At 40.9% G+C, this 15,036-nt stretch overlaps 1 protein-coding gene across 1 annotated transcript in view; it reads left to right on the forward strand.

Annotated features, from left to right (window-relative positions):
• Window positions 1–15,036, forward strand: part of CSMD3 (CUB and Sushi multiple domains 3) — a 712,581-nt gene that overhangs the window by 613,700 nt on the left and 83,845 nt on the right. The window contains exons 45-50 of the mRNA XM_056854045.1: window positions 2,774–2,919; window positions 4,398–4,478; window positions 7,308–7,421; window positions 9,132–9,320; window positions 9,963–10,109; window positions 12,630–12,818. Of these exons, the coding sequence (XP_056710023.1) occupies window positions 2,774–2,919; window positions 4,398–4,478; window positions 7,308–7,421; window positions 9,132–9,320; window positions 9,963–10,109; window positions 12,630–12,818 (866 nt within the window). The remainder of the gene's footprint in view (window positions 1–2,773; window positions 2,920–4,397; window positions 4,479–7,307; window positions 7,422–9,131; window positions 9,321–9,962; window positions 10,110–12,629; window positions 12,819–15,036) is intronic.

Below are 15,036 nucleotides of genomic sequence, written 5' to 3' on the forward strand. Positions count from 1 at the left end.
TTATGGCATGTGACAAGTAGCAACAAGGCAGATAGCCAGTTGCATCTCATTGTTTTGGCCTATATTTTACTGTGCCAAGGTAGTAGTACTAAGTTGTCTCCCATAACTAAAAAGAACATATTTTGCCTTACAGAAGGCTAAACCTACTTCATTATTGGAAATGCCATTCTTTGGAATTTCATTGTTTGGGATTGCTCTTACCCATTGTGTTTTTATAGTACATGCATTTGTCATTAAGTGTAAGATGGCATTTATGAGTAATTGCTTCCCACGCTTACACAGAAGCATTCAACATTGTACAATGTGAACAATACCTCGAAGGTGTTAAGAGAAGATCCTTACTGAAGAATACCTCCTGCCCTTTGTAGCTGTGACATCACTTACATGTGTGAATGGGCCATCGTAGATAAACACAGCAGGTACAACCTTCAACTCTGCTTGCACCATCTCAAATGCCGTAAAGCCAGTTCATATATGCAGTGGCTGCTTAGCAAGCTCATGTACGTATGTATCAAACAGACTGTCAAGAGACTAGGCCTTTTCCATCATCTTTTGTCAAACATCTAAACAATGGTTCAAGCTGAGGCTTAGGGAAAAAATATTAAAGTTTTCTGCTCTCAGAGAAACCAAAGTCAAGCTGAGAGAGAGACAGAGAGAGAGACAGAGAGAGAGATAGGGGGGCATGAGCAAGTTCTATCACAACATCAAATCATGTTTCTCCCCCCAAATTCATGCAGAGAACCAGAGATAGCAAGAATAGAAGACACTGCTTTTCACCAAAGTCAGTCTATGGGAGGACAAGCACTGCCTCCAAGCAATAGCAGGCTTGCTTGTTCTAGGATGGATAGGGTTGCCAGCTCCAGGTTGAGAAATATCTGGAGATTTTTGGGGTGGAATCTGATGAGGGCGGGGTTTGGAGAGAGGAAGGACTTCAATGCCATAGAGTCCAATTGCCAAAGCTGCCATTTTCACCAGGGGAACTGATCTCTATCAGCTGGAGGTCAGTGGTAATAGCGGGAGATCTCCAGCCACCACCTGAAGGTTGGAAACCCTAAGGATGGAAGATAATTTTTAAAAAGTTAGGTGCAAGGGAAGAGAGAAGGAAAGGGGTCCATTGTAGGATGGGGAAAAAACTGCAGCAGCTAAGGCTATGGCGACGGGGAGGGGAAAAGATAAAAGGAGGTACATCCATTGCCTCTGTTTTTGCCTTCATCACCTTCCAAGACTTCCACTAAAGTCTCCTTTAATCTTCATCTAGTCTGGTCCTGCAGGCACCATGAACATGGTGCTGGATTCCTGCAGAGCCTGGTGCTGGGCAAAGCTAAGCTGACCCGAAGGGCCATCAAAATTAAGTTTTATTCTTTTGCGATTTATTGATCACAGAGATCTGTGATGGAATCTATCCAACATCTTTTATTTTCACATCCGTTTCTTGTTTGTGGATCCGTTCTGCAAGTAGCATTGGAACACAGACCACGCATTTGTTTTTTTGTCGTAGCTTCAAAAGCTACTTAAATGTGCCACTTGACTCCGATCGAGAAGTACACAGAAAAACAACTGGTGCTTCAAGTGCACTTCTCTTTGTGTTTGAACCTTCTTTTAAATGGGGGAGGCAGGGCAATTTGTTGTTAGGCAGAGAGTGACATGAGATATAAAAGCTAGTGGATTTTTATTATTATTATTATTTTGCCCAGGATTCTGTTGACGAAAAATCTGCTCGAGCATTAAGAGACACATAATTTTAAATGGCCTGCAATTTTTATGTCCTTTCCAGTGTCATCATTTTGGTGTCGAACTCCAACCACAAATCACATGTCTGTGACCAAATGCTAACATCTGTAGCGGCAATTAATTGCACCTGCACATTAGAGAAAGCATTTCAGTGTTCCATAAAAAACAATGTTTTCTGGCCATTAAATATCTGTAAAATGAACTTGACACAAATCTTATGAGCATTAAAAATGTATTTTGCACATGTTTTACGGCTGTTTGACACCATGCAAAAGGATGGGAACAGTCCAAATTGCTATGAACGCCAGCCTTGGAACACCGAGGGGCTGCATGTTATTTGATGACCCAGAGCAAAATGGGAAGATACTGCTTTTATCCAAATACTTTGAGTTTGTAGAAAAAAGTTGATAAAGAAAAATTGGGGAGAGAGGACCAGAAATGTCATCCCAGTCATTTTTCAAAAATATTTGCAGGAGAAACAGTGATAAATGTTGCCTTATATTTTATTTTTCCAAATGCACACAACCTGTTGGATTATTTTCCCAAAGTCCTGCCACTTTATATCTACCATTTATTTAATTAGATATTCTGTTCAAGTTTTGTTGAAGTGGGGGAAAATTATGGATACTAGCTCTTGGTGAACTATGCCGATTGGTTATTGGCTTGCAATGTATTAATGTGTTGATATGTTAAAACATTTATATTCCCAGTTTCAGAGAGGCTGTTACCTAGAGTTATCTGTTTCCAGACTCTTCCCCACCCCCCATGCCTTGAAATTTTGTCTTAAAAAGGTGAGAGGGATCATGGCTCAGTGGCAGAGCATCTGCCTGGCATGCAGAAAGTCCCAGGTTCAATCCCCGGCATCTCCAGTTAAAGAGACTAGGCAAGGAAGACCCTTGCCTGAGACCCTGGAGAGCCGCTGCTGGTCTGAGTAGACAATACTGACTTTGATGGACCAAGGGTCTGATTCAGTATTAGGCAGCTTCATGTGAGAAGACATATTTAATTGCGGTGGTATTGTTTTGTTACTGTTACTTCTTAGGGATGGGCCCGACCAAAGTTCTCCACAGATTGGACAGTTTAGCGGTAACACTGCATTGGAATCGGTCTACAGCACTTCGAATCATATACTCATCAAGTTCCACAGTGACTTCACAACAAGTGGCTTCTTTGTGCTTAGTTATCATGGTTAGTGGTATAAATCTGTTGATTGTCTAACAGGCTATCTTGTTGGTAAATATTTCCCTGCTCCATTCCACATGAGCAAGAGGTTATTCTATTTAACAAAGTCACAGCCACACCTATATCCATCCATATATGCATATTTATATAACAGGAGTATAATAGTGTGATATTTCTACATGTGGGGAAAGTAATAAAAGTATTGGTAAATTTTGTTGTTTAAAAGTAATTGTAGAAATGAAGAGCCCCGTGGCGCAGAGTGGTAAATTGCAGTACTGCAGTCAAAAGCTCTGCTCATGACCTGAGTTCGATCCCGATGGAAGTCAGTTTTAGGTAGCCAGCTCAAGGTTGACTCAGCCTTCCATCCTTCTGAGGTCAGTAAAATGAGTACCCAACTTGCTGGGGGTACAGTGTAGATGGCTGGGGAGGGCAATAGCATACCACCCCGTAAACATAGTCTGCCTAGTAAACGTCAGGATGTGACGTCACCCCATGGGTTAGTAATGACCCGGTGCTTGCACAGGGGACTACCTTTATCTTTAATTGTAGAAATAAAAGAGTATCAAAAAGCAGATCCAAAAGATATGATATCTCATAAAGTAGCATTGTTTTAGGGAGGGGGATTTTTTTCCAAAATTTACTTTTTTTCAGATTTAGCCATTGATTCATCCAATCCAACAGATTGTTTGAGTTCAGGGGAGAAATTGGGTAAAGAAGAATTAGGAAAATTTCTCACCACTGCCATGAAGGTATCCAGATTAACAGAGTTTGTATACTTGAGGGACAGAAGATAGAAAGAGCTCTTTCTTTACAAATTCTGGACACTTTTAAAAAGCTGTTCTTCCTGAATGTAATATGAATATTGTCTGTGTTGTGTAAGATTAAAATAATAATAAAAAAAATTGTAAGCTTGAACTCCGTGAGAATAGGTTTTAGGATCTGCAGGCAAGTACAAGACGGATTATGGAGTGCTTACCACAAGTACCCACACACCTGTTACTTTGAAAGGGACAGCGACCTAAAGTTAGGACTGATTTGATCTTCCCACTGATAGATTGTTCAGGGAGGCAACCTTGGGCTTCATTTTTGGCTAATCTATCAGCTTCTTCGTATTCCCTATTACTATGTATGGGTGTGAAAGCTGGACATTGAAGAAAGCTGATGGGAAGAAAGTAGATTCCTGTTTATTACTTAATGTGATTAGATGGGTTTGAATAGGGTTCTTAGATGTGTTTTCTCCAGAATCCTTTAGTGTTTTTCAGTGGCATCAGATTATCCAAAGTACATAATAAATGAGGGATTGCCATTGGCAAACACACTTGACCCAGAAGTGAAAATTCACAAACGAGCATTTTAAATACCGTTGACTCCAAGAGGTCTGCTTTCAGATTCCAATCCTTTCAAGATAAAGTGATAAATGTTGTTTGTTGTCATCCAGCAAAAGGAGCAACATGTTAATCATAATCCCTTCTGTATTTCCGTAGCATACCAACTTCGAGTGTGTCAGCCTCCACCTGCTATACCAAATGCTGAAATTCTGACTGAGGACGACGAATTTGAAATAGGTAAAGTCAGTCAATGCATAAATAACACTTGTTTTACCTAAAGAAATGTGCCGAATCTGCAGAAATCCCTGGTATTCAAGGCTTCTATCTGTATGAGCCAGTACTTTTATATGTTAGAATGATCTACAGTTTAATTGAACTGAACACTTTAGAGAATTTGGAAAATACATGGATAATGTGAACTTCAGAAAGCTGGAGTTTTCAACTGGCTGGGCTTACAGCTTGCAAGGAAGGATAGATTAAACTGTAATGAGATTTTGATACTTGGTTCAGTGATTGGATTTTCTGCACGCCTTAAAAAGCCTTTATTACATTGTCAGGGTTTGTTCTCATGAGTCGGAGCTCACTTCATCCGATGCATGAGGGTCTGCATCTGTGAGGCCAATTTATACCAGTGTGTGTGCGTGCATGTGTGCATGTGTGTTTAATATTTGCCTGATGGATTGATAACAGTGAACTCTGACACATTAAATCTTATGCGGGAATAAATGTCGGTAGACTTTAAGGTGCCACTGGGCTCTTGTTTTGCTCAGTACCCTAGGCGTGGCTTTCTGTGTCTCTTTATTCTACCTACTGCTCAATCCGGGAGGAGAAAAATTAATGAACTTTCAATGTTATGGTATGACTCCCTTAAAAACAGTAAAGATATATATATTAGAATTTCATAATAAGGGCTTATAATGATTTCATAATAAGGGCTTGATCCAGCTGAATGAAGAGGAGTCCCACAGGATTCAACAGAAACTTTTTTCTCATCTCACCCAGGAAAATGAGCATAGATACATATACATAGGTAGTGCAATAAAAGCATTACAGGGAACTGGAAATGTGTGCATGTCTCTCCTATTCCCTTGAAGCTCAGCTGTCTCTTCACTACTCAAGTTACAACAAAAGTTGAAGAGAGTGAAGTCAGGATAGGGCTAGGAGAAGTACACAAAGGCATTCCCTTCCTTTCAGTGTCCTCTTGCAGTGCTTGAACTTGTCTATCCACAGTGCACTCATGAGCGGCAGGGAAACAGGACCCTGCTGAGTTTTGTGAGACTCCTCTATGTGCTTGGGCATTATGCCCATGATAGACTAGAGAGCAGTTGTTTTGTTTTCAAAAATGTTTGGCTTTGTGGCATAAAGGAAAACACACGCTGTTGTATTGCAGTACTTGTGTCTATGCATGTTGGAATAATTTCAGCTTTTGGGGTGGATATAATAAAATGCAATATTATATTTCATTCTTTCAGTAAGGTGCACATTCTGTGGTCTGATAACAATATGCAAAAAGGCCATGCCCAGTTTCAAGATAGTGGTCCCATAAAGTACAATCTGGAGCACTCTGTTCCCTTGTCTGCCCTGGATGTTTCAAGTTGTGAAGCTTTCTACACACTATGACAGGCCTTATGTTTGACACTAGGGTTGCCAGGTCCCTTTTTGCCATCGGTGGCAGGTTTTTGGGGCGGAGCATGAGGAGGGTGGGGTTTGGGGAGGGGAGGGACTTCAATGCCATAGAGTCCAATTGCCAAAGCAGCCGTTTTCTCCAGGTGAACTGACCTCTATTGGCTGGAGATCAGTTGTAATAGTGGGAGAACTCCAGATAGTACCTTGGAGGTTGTCAACCCTATATGACAGACACTCTGGGCCAACAGGGTTTGGTTTAGGGTCTCCAACTCCAGGTTGGGAAATTCCCCCCAAAAATTGGGACGGAGCCTGGGGAGGGTGGAGTTTGGAAGAAAGTGAGCTCAGCAGGGATGTGAAGCCATAGAATCCGCCCTCAGAATCTGCCATTTTCTCCAGTGGAATGGATCTCTGTAGTCTGGAGATCAGTTGTAAATCCGGGAGAACTCCAGACCCCACCTTGAGACTGGCAATCCTAGTCTGACTACAACCTTGAACAGCAAGGTGCACAGATGAAGGAACACATGTGCATGCAGTCAGAGTTATTTTGAAAGTGTTATTGCAGTCGATTATGTGGCTGAATGGACCAGCCAGCTTGCCCTCGAAAACGAGTTTATCTAGTGAAAATTTCCAAGATTTGTTCCAGTTGCATGTGTTTATTTCTCTCCCCAAAACTCAGATGACTGTTTGAAAATGTGCAGATGCTGATGGTAAAGCAAGTTTTCTTAGGAAAGGATAAGTTATGTGCGCAATAAAATGTTACCAAAAATGTAGTCCGTGCCACTTCCACTAATATTTAATGGATTGGATCCAACCAGGTCTCATTTTGACCACCAAAAAAAGTTGTGCTGTAGATCTTTGAACCTGCCAGGAGGGGGGCTGTAATAAAGAGGGGATTAGATGAAAAAGCTGTCTGGATCCAACCCAATGCTAGGACTTTCTGTAGGACTGAGATCTATGGACGGTTGTATTTATGGGGTTAAACGCCAGATAAGGCACATTTCAAGTCACTTTTGAATCCTGGCCTGCAGTTTTTGAGCTGCCAAGCCATCTTCGAACCACAGAATTTGGATGTCTGAAAAAAAAAGTTTGGATGTCTGAAAAAAAAAGGACAGCAGGAATAAGCGTCTTTGAGGCCATCCCTTTAATTGCTGTCATGACTACTACAAAATAGAGAGCTTTAAAACTCACCCGGCCTGCCGTTGTGCTCGGCAGAGTAACAAGCAGCCAACACTTGTGACTCACGCTAATAGTATAGCTGGCAAGAGATGATAAATGTGGCCGCTCATTTGCCACAACATTTCCTCTGCCTAATCAAAGCTATTTGCGCCGGTGGTCATTTACACGTTATATATGGCGGGTGCTTCATTAATCAGGGCTGCCGTCAATGCCAAAAGTCCTCATTAATTGTTGTTTAACTGCAGCCTCTTTTTTATCACATAGGGGACATAATAAGGTATCAGTGTCTACCAGGGTTTACGTTAGTTGGTAACGAGATTCTGACATGTAGACTGGGAGAAAGGCTACAGATGGATGGAGCACCGCCTGCTTGCCAAGGTTTTGTGTTCAGATTTTTTTCCTTCTTATTTTGTATGTATTCGCATGTTGTTGTGACATGTCTTCAGATATATATTTTTTCCTAACAGATTTTTGTGTTAATATTATGATTTTGTACCCATCAGGCTCTCAGAGTGGCTAATAGTGGTAATGTGCAGCATTCCTCTTATATAGCACTTATGTATTTTTGGTAGTTTACTCAGAGGTCAGACCGGGCATAATATATCCACCTGTTTCGACTTGCTCTTTCCTCACCCAGGGCAGAAGCCATCAGTGACCGGCCACCCAGCATGGGGTGGTCAGAGACGGAGATTAATAATGTCTGTCTAGACCCTGCTGAGGCCAACTATATTTTACACTAATTCTGGTAGCCAACTTGGGCTGTTCTTTAAAAGAAAAATATGGGAGTGAGGTATGGAAAGAAAGAAACAATTCATCCAGCTACTCCTTCAGTGCTGCCTCTTGTATTTCATGGAATTTGTCATTTAAAATCAGTGAAGGTTGCATCATGGTATTAATGGGTAGCATGTAAAATTCCAGGGCAGGCATATGTTTGTATAATCCCTGCACTTCCTATCCAGGGGTTTATTTATTTCCCCCCCTAAAAAGCAATTTCAGTAAATTGGCATCTGTAGAAAGCAGACACAAGAAAAGTGATAGTTTGGAACAGAGGTAAGATAATTGCAGATGGATCCATTCCTTCTCAAATGTTAATCTTTCAATCTGCAGATTTTTTTTTTTTTGTTAAACCCAGCAGTTTCACATAACTGCTCTCTTTTATAATATGAAAAGACGTAAGAATAAATTTATTCTACAGCCACTGAGCACTAGTTTGTCGAAGTTCTGTAACAAACTCCAGAGCATTCTTAGCCCTTAGGATATTGAATGGGAGCAGCAGAAGCTTAGAAACCGGAACGCCATTTGTTACAGATGTTGACAGTAGTTACAAGTGTTTATACAAATGTAGATGAATACTTTTATCATTTAAATCCACAAGCAGTTTCTCCTCACATGAACAAAAACCCTTAGGGTCGAAGCCTACCATTTTGTTCCATTGGTTCCCGCATGTTCCTCTGTCACAAGAAACTGCTGTAGATGCTATTTTAGAAGGATTTTCAGCCACACTTGTTTCATTTTGCAAGGAAAAGTTCCACTTTTTAAAAAAATAATCATTTATTCTATAATTTGTACATTGGATCATTTAACAAAGTCACCAAAAAGAACATTTTTTAAAAAAAAAGTTCATTTGGTCTTCCCTTTCTTACATCTTATCCATTTCCTCACAAAAGGGCACTCTGCCTTCTGTTAAAAATAGACAGAAATCCAAGCAGATTTTATTGACACATGTTAGGAGGGAAGTCTCCTTGCTGTGGAATCAGAAGCATTCATCACTGTTTACTGAGGTAGTGGTTTACAGCCCGTTCCTGAGCTGAGGCGTACGAGGATGGCGGGGAAGAGGCGCAGCGGCGCCTCTTCCTAAGCCGTTTCCTCGACACTGTTAAACAAAAAAAAGCTGTTTCGCGGCTTTTTTTTTTTTTAACTGGGGCTTTTCGACCCATTGAAAATAGCGAGGCTGCAGCAATGCTGTTCCGGCCGCTGCCGCAAGTGGCCGAAAGGGGGTACGAAACCGACCAAGCGGGGGATAAATCCTGTAATTTTCCAGGTATTTTTAGAGTGTAATTTTTGGAGTGTTTCTTCTTTTTTCCCCAGTGCTCTGTCCTGCAAATGAATTGCGCCTGGATTCAACAGGAGTGATCCTGAGCCCTGGCTACCCGGATAGCTACCCAAATCTCCAGATGTGTGCATGGACCATTACTGTGGAAAAGGGCTATAACATTAGCCTTTACTTTGAATTCTTTCAAACGGAAAAGGAATTTGATATACTCGAGGTGTTTGATGGTAACTATACACAGCCTTGAAGGCTTCTGTGCAATACACGTGCATTGTTTTCAGCCACTAATGTTGACATAAGCCTCATATTCATATGAGTTGCGTTGCCATTGTTGGGATGTGTCCTTTTCAATTGTTCAATTGAGAGCCAGTGTGTAGTGGTTAAGAGCGGTGGTTTGGAGCGGTGGAGTCTGACCTGGAGAACCGGGTTTGATTCCCCACTCCTCCACGTGAGCAACAGAAGCTAATCTGGTGAACCGGTTTGGTTTCCCCACTCCTACACACAAAGCCAGCTGGGTGACCTTGGGCAAGTCACAGCTCTGTTAGAGCTCTCTCAGCCTCACCTACCTCACAGGATGTCTGTTGTGAGGAGGGGAAGGGAAGTGATTGTAAGCCGGTTTGAGTCTCCCTTAGAGAAAATTGGCATATATAAACCAACTCTTCTTCTTCCTCCTCTTCTTCTTCTCCTGCTCCTCCTCCTCCTTTTCCTCCTCCTCCTCCTCCATCATTTACCTTATATATATATATAAAATGTTTTGTGATATCCCATGTATAGCTCCATTGAATTATGTTATTTAACTTTTTGATACATCTCTAATTTTAGTCTGTTTTCTTCTCTCTGTCTCCTTCTCCCCTTTGCCTGTTCTCAAGGACCAAATAGTCACAGCCCACTGCTAATCTCCCTAAGTGGAGATTATTCTTCATCTTTAAATGTAACCAGCAGTGTCCATGAAATTTTTCTCCGATGGTCAGCAGACCATGGTACCAACAAAAAGGGTTTCAGGATAAGATATATAGGTATGTAAATAACATCTATTTTTTTTCTGTCTTTCTAGCAATTGATGTAGTCAGCTTCCAAACGTTTATGCCCAGCATGGTATCTGATGAAGGGCGCTTTGACACTCAAAAGCTTAAACCCCCAAAATCTTGCGGACCTTTAAGGTGCTATTGGACTAGGGTCTAGCTCACCCAGCATAGTGATTACTACATATGCACATTAAAAAAAACATCCTCCCTGGATGTGTAAATGGATCTCTTACAATATTCAGGACCAACTGAGGCAATGGATGGCAATGAAGATATCAACCCAGTGTGTGGCTGCTGTGAAAAAGGCCAATTCCATGCTGGCCATCATTAGGCAAGGAATAGAAAATAAAATTGCTGCTGTCATACTGCCCTTGTACAAATCTATGGTGAGACCACACTTAGAATACTGTGTACAGTTCTGGTCACCACACCTAAAAAGGATATTGCGGACCTTGAGAAGGTGCAGAAAAGAACAACCAAAATGATCAAGGGACCTGAGCAACTGCCCAATGAGGAGTGGTTAAAACGCTTAGGGCTGTTTAGCTTGGAAAGAAGGCAGTTAAGGGGAGACATGATAGAGGTCTATAAATGTATGCATTGTATGGAGAGAGTGGACAGGGAGAAGCTTATCTCCCTCTCTCATAATACTAGAACGCAGGGTCATCTGCTGAAGCTGGAGGGTAAGAGATTGAAAACAGATAAAATGAAGTATTTCTTCACACAATACATAGTTAAATTGTGGAACTCCCTGCCCCAGGATGTGGTGATGGCTGCCAACTTTAAGAGGGGCTTTAAGAGGGGAGTAGATATTTTCATGGGGGATAGGGCTATTCATGGCTGCTAGTAAAAATGGATACTAGTCATAATGCATACCTATTCTCTCTAGGATCAAAGGAGAATGCCTATTACATTAGGTGCTGTGGAACACAGCCAGGGTAATGCTGCTGCAGTTGTCTTGTTTGTGGGCTTCCTAGAGGCACCTGGTTGTCCACTGTGTGAACAGATTGCTGGATTTGATGGGCCTTGATGTGATCCAGCATGGCTTTTCTTATGTTCTTAAACATTGGTAGTATGTATCTAGCCAATAAGGAAATTCTGTTCCACTAGCCTGATCAAGACCGTATAAGCTTCTGAGCCTTCAGTAAAGTTATTTGCATAAAACTTATCCATAGTTCAAAGATTGTTCCCTTATAGTATGGAAGTAATGGAGATCCTCCTCTCTTACTAATTTTAACTAATTTTGGCATTTCTCAAAAATTGATTGGACTGTCTTGCCGGGTGGGTAATTTATTGACTGGTAAGATGAAATATTAATAAAAGCATCCATTTAATTAAACGAATCAGACTTTTCATGCCATGGGGGAAAACTAACCGTAAGAACTAGTGATATCTAGTGTTACAATCCAGATTGTCTTTTAACTGTGCAGTCCTGAGTGGGAGGGGGCAGAGCTGCATTGGAGCTGGGGTGACCCCATTCAGGGGGTCCATGCCACTTTACCCCTGCTCAGGAATGGGCTGTAAGTTTGTTTTAGGCAGCAAAGGCCCCACTGGCTTCTCAAAAAATGCATAAAGGAATCAGAAATGTGTGGCCATGTAGGTCACACAAGGTCTTCCTTGAACTGGTAGCCACCCTTTCCTTTTGAAGTGTAGCAAAGTTTAGCAGAAGCAGTTTGCATTTTTTCAATATATCTGGAGTTTTTCCTGTACCCTCCTAGTGTCAGGTGAGTTTGCATTCTTTTTGTCCTGCAAATGCCCTCCACTGTCTTTCTTGATCTGCCTACCAATGTTAATTAGGCTGGATGCATGTTGGAACAAGACTTAATTATGGTATGCAAGATCTTCAGACATAAAATTGCACTTAAAAGTTGATGCAGTGTGTTTAGATTATGTTTGTAATTAACACATGCAAATTTTATTGGCCGGGAAGAAATAAGATTCAGAAATCATGTATGTGAACAGGAAAATAAATTATGGTCTAAGTGCTAATTGGTGCAATAATAGTGACTTTTTTTTCAAAAAAAAGAAGTTCCAAATAGTGTATTACAAAATGTAGCATATACATGAGTAGCAAGAAATTAGGCACCCCCATTGTGTTGATTGATTATGAATTCTAGGTTATTGTCCAACCTTATTGCTCTCCCAAGTTTCTCCTCCTATGCATTGTTGTTTGATCTATTTATTCTGAAGCCAAAAGCAAGTAAACTAGGTGAAACATCCATGGTGATACTGGCGTAGTTCCAAACCCTGTTATCTTTTTTCCATTGTGGCAGGAAGACCACAGCCCAGCAGGTATTGTGGCTCTGTGATACCACAAAGGCCTCTGAGCCTCCTTTATTGTGTCCAGGTAAAGTGTACTGGGACATGGCTAGTGGCTGCATCATTTGTTAGAAAACCCTTACCTCTGCTTCCAAAGGGGGCAAACATGTATCCTCCAGTTCTCATAGGTAGGTGCTTCTGTTAAACAATTTAGTGGAAGGAACAATATGCATGGTTTGCTTTGTTTTTCTAAAGCTCTTTACTGCAGTACTCCAGAGTCACCTCCTCACGGATTCATTGTCAGCCAGACAGGCGGACAGCTCAACAGTGTGGTTCGCTGGGCTTGTGACCGAGGCTATCGGCTCGTTGGGAAGAGCACTGCTGTTTGTCGGAAATCTCCCAATGGATATCACGCATGGGATGTACCTGTCCCAGCCTGTCAAGGTAAATGCTTACATCATTACCGATGAGAAGACTTTGGATCTGTGTCTAATGGTTACACAGATGTTTCAGTGTGTCAATAATGGGGCTGTTCCACTCATGTAACACAAGGCTTGGATCCACTGGAAATTTTCATGGATGGGGAGTGGTTTCCATCCATGGAAAGAGACTTTCTTCCTTCCCTCCTGCTGCTGCAGCCCAGAGTGTCCCCACAATTAGGGTTGCCAACCTCCAGGTACTAGCTGGAGACCTCTGATATTACAGCTCATCTCCAGCAGATCGAGATTGGTTCACCTGGAGAAAATGGCCACTGGCAATTGGACTCTGTAGCATTGAATTCCCTCCCCTCTCCAAACCCCACCCTCCTCAGGCTCCACCCCCAAAACCTCTCACCGGTAGTGAAGAGGGATCTGGCAACCCTACCTACAATGCTGCTCCTCAGGGGTAGGATATCAAGGGTCTTCAGCAAGAGGAGACAAAGTGGCAAAAATTGCTGCTACCAAGGTAAGATGTACAGGTGGAGCTGTACCTGATATTGGTAGGAAAGATGTAACTCATGTGTGAGTTCCAAGTGCCCACTGGAGCTATCATGTATTTTTTTTAATTACTGAAAACCTTAATCAGATTATTTTTAATTATCTTGGCTGTATCTCTGTCAAATAAACCAGACAGTCAAGGAAGGGTTTGAGATTCTCTGGGCCTCAGCTCTGGGGTGTTACTTTTGGTGTTTGCTTCCATCCGATCTTTTATATTTGAATCTGCACTTGCAGGTAATATCTCCCTGCAGATTTTTTTTTAAGTTGGTACATCTCCATCAAGGCAGACATCCAAATCCCTAAGCCCAAAGGTTTTCCTATATTTCCCATGCCTGCTCCTCACAGATCAGTAACACTGTAGAACAGATAAGCATGTGAATGAATCTTGGAGCCTGCAGTCTAGGCATATGAACAAAAAAAACTATTTTTAATGATAACCTCAGGAGAGGAGAAAACACCAAAGAGAATGGGCATCTTATAAAGAACAAAAAGATGCCCATTGGTACATTTTTATTATTATGCTGAACTGATTCTAAAATTTAAGCTAGGAGGCAAGTTATCTTCAGCTTCTTCAGTACTAAGATAGACATAGTGTCCCTTAGGAAATGGGTAAATCCACTGTTGTATGCAAATAGCTGTAGGTTATTCTTTCTTTTCTTTTCTTTTCTTTTTTCTTTTTTTTTTTGGTGTTTGGGTCAATGATGGTCATTTATTTTTGACAAGTATCTTAAGTAAGTAATGTTCAAAGGACATTTGATAATTACTTTGAAATAAATGTTACCTGAGGTGCCTATGACAGCCAGCTGAGTCTAACAACATTCTTTATTTTTTGACTTAAATATTGTATGTAGTATGATGCATGTTCCTTCAGAGTCTACACTATAGTTTATTTTTCTACTCAAGTAATATTATATTTTCAAAATAAAGGATGGCTTTTAAAATTGTATTGCACTTTTTTTTAAAGTTCATTTATGTGTTTGTTTTCTTGATTCATTTATCATTTTAAGCTTTCATTACAGTTGAAGTTCCTAAAATGGAAAACACGTTTCATATTTAAAATGTTAGATGTTTTATTTGATGGTTTTAGGGAGTCAATTTTATTCCACAGCTTTACAACTCTGATCAAAGTTCTGTGGATTAAAATGATTTTTATGTCATTTTCAGTGTGGGTTCTGTAGCGCTGAAATAGTAAGAATAATTACTTTTAGGTTGATCATGGGTAATCAGCAACATGTCTTTTTATAATACTTATGTTATTCTCTTGGGACTTCATTGGTAATTATTAGTGATAATTTTTAATTAACAAATTTTCCTTCGGCGTTTTATAACAGCAAGTATGTTTGCTGTTTGACTGCTCAGATTAGGAAAAGTCACCAGTACTGTTTTTATTCTTTGAGCTTGTTTCTGGCACGTGTCTGATGACACAAGCCGAGGAAAGCAGACCTCTATTTATGCTGTCCAAGTACTTCCCCTACTTAAATGCAAGCCCACATACATGATCTTCCTGACCTTTAGACTGAAGTGAGATTGAAACTTCCTCCATGCTAATTCTCCTAAGTAGTTTCAGAGAATAAACTCTTGATCTGAGAGGCAAGGGTTCTGTGTAAAAGAATCCCTTTTCTCATTTTGAGACAAAGCTCATGTCAAATGCCTCAGCAGTGTCTTAATTTCTATTAATATTTAAA

This window comes from Euleptes europaea, chromosome 8, assembly GCF_029931775.1.
Source record: "Euleptes europaea isolate rEulEur1 chromosome 8, rEulEur1.hap1, whole genome shotgun sequence".
In the NCBI taxonomy this organism is placed as follows: domain Eukaryota; kingdom Metazoa; phylum Chordata; class Lepidosauria; order Squamata; family Sphaerodactylidae; genus Euleptes; species Euleptes europaea.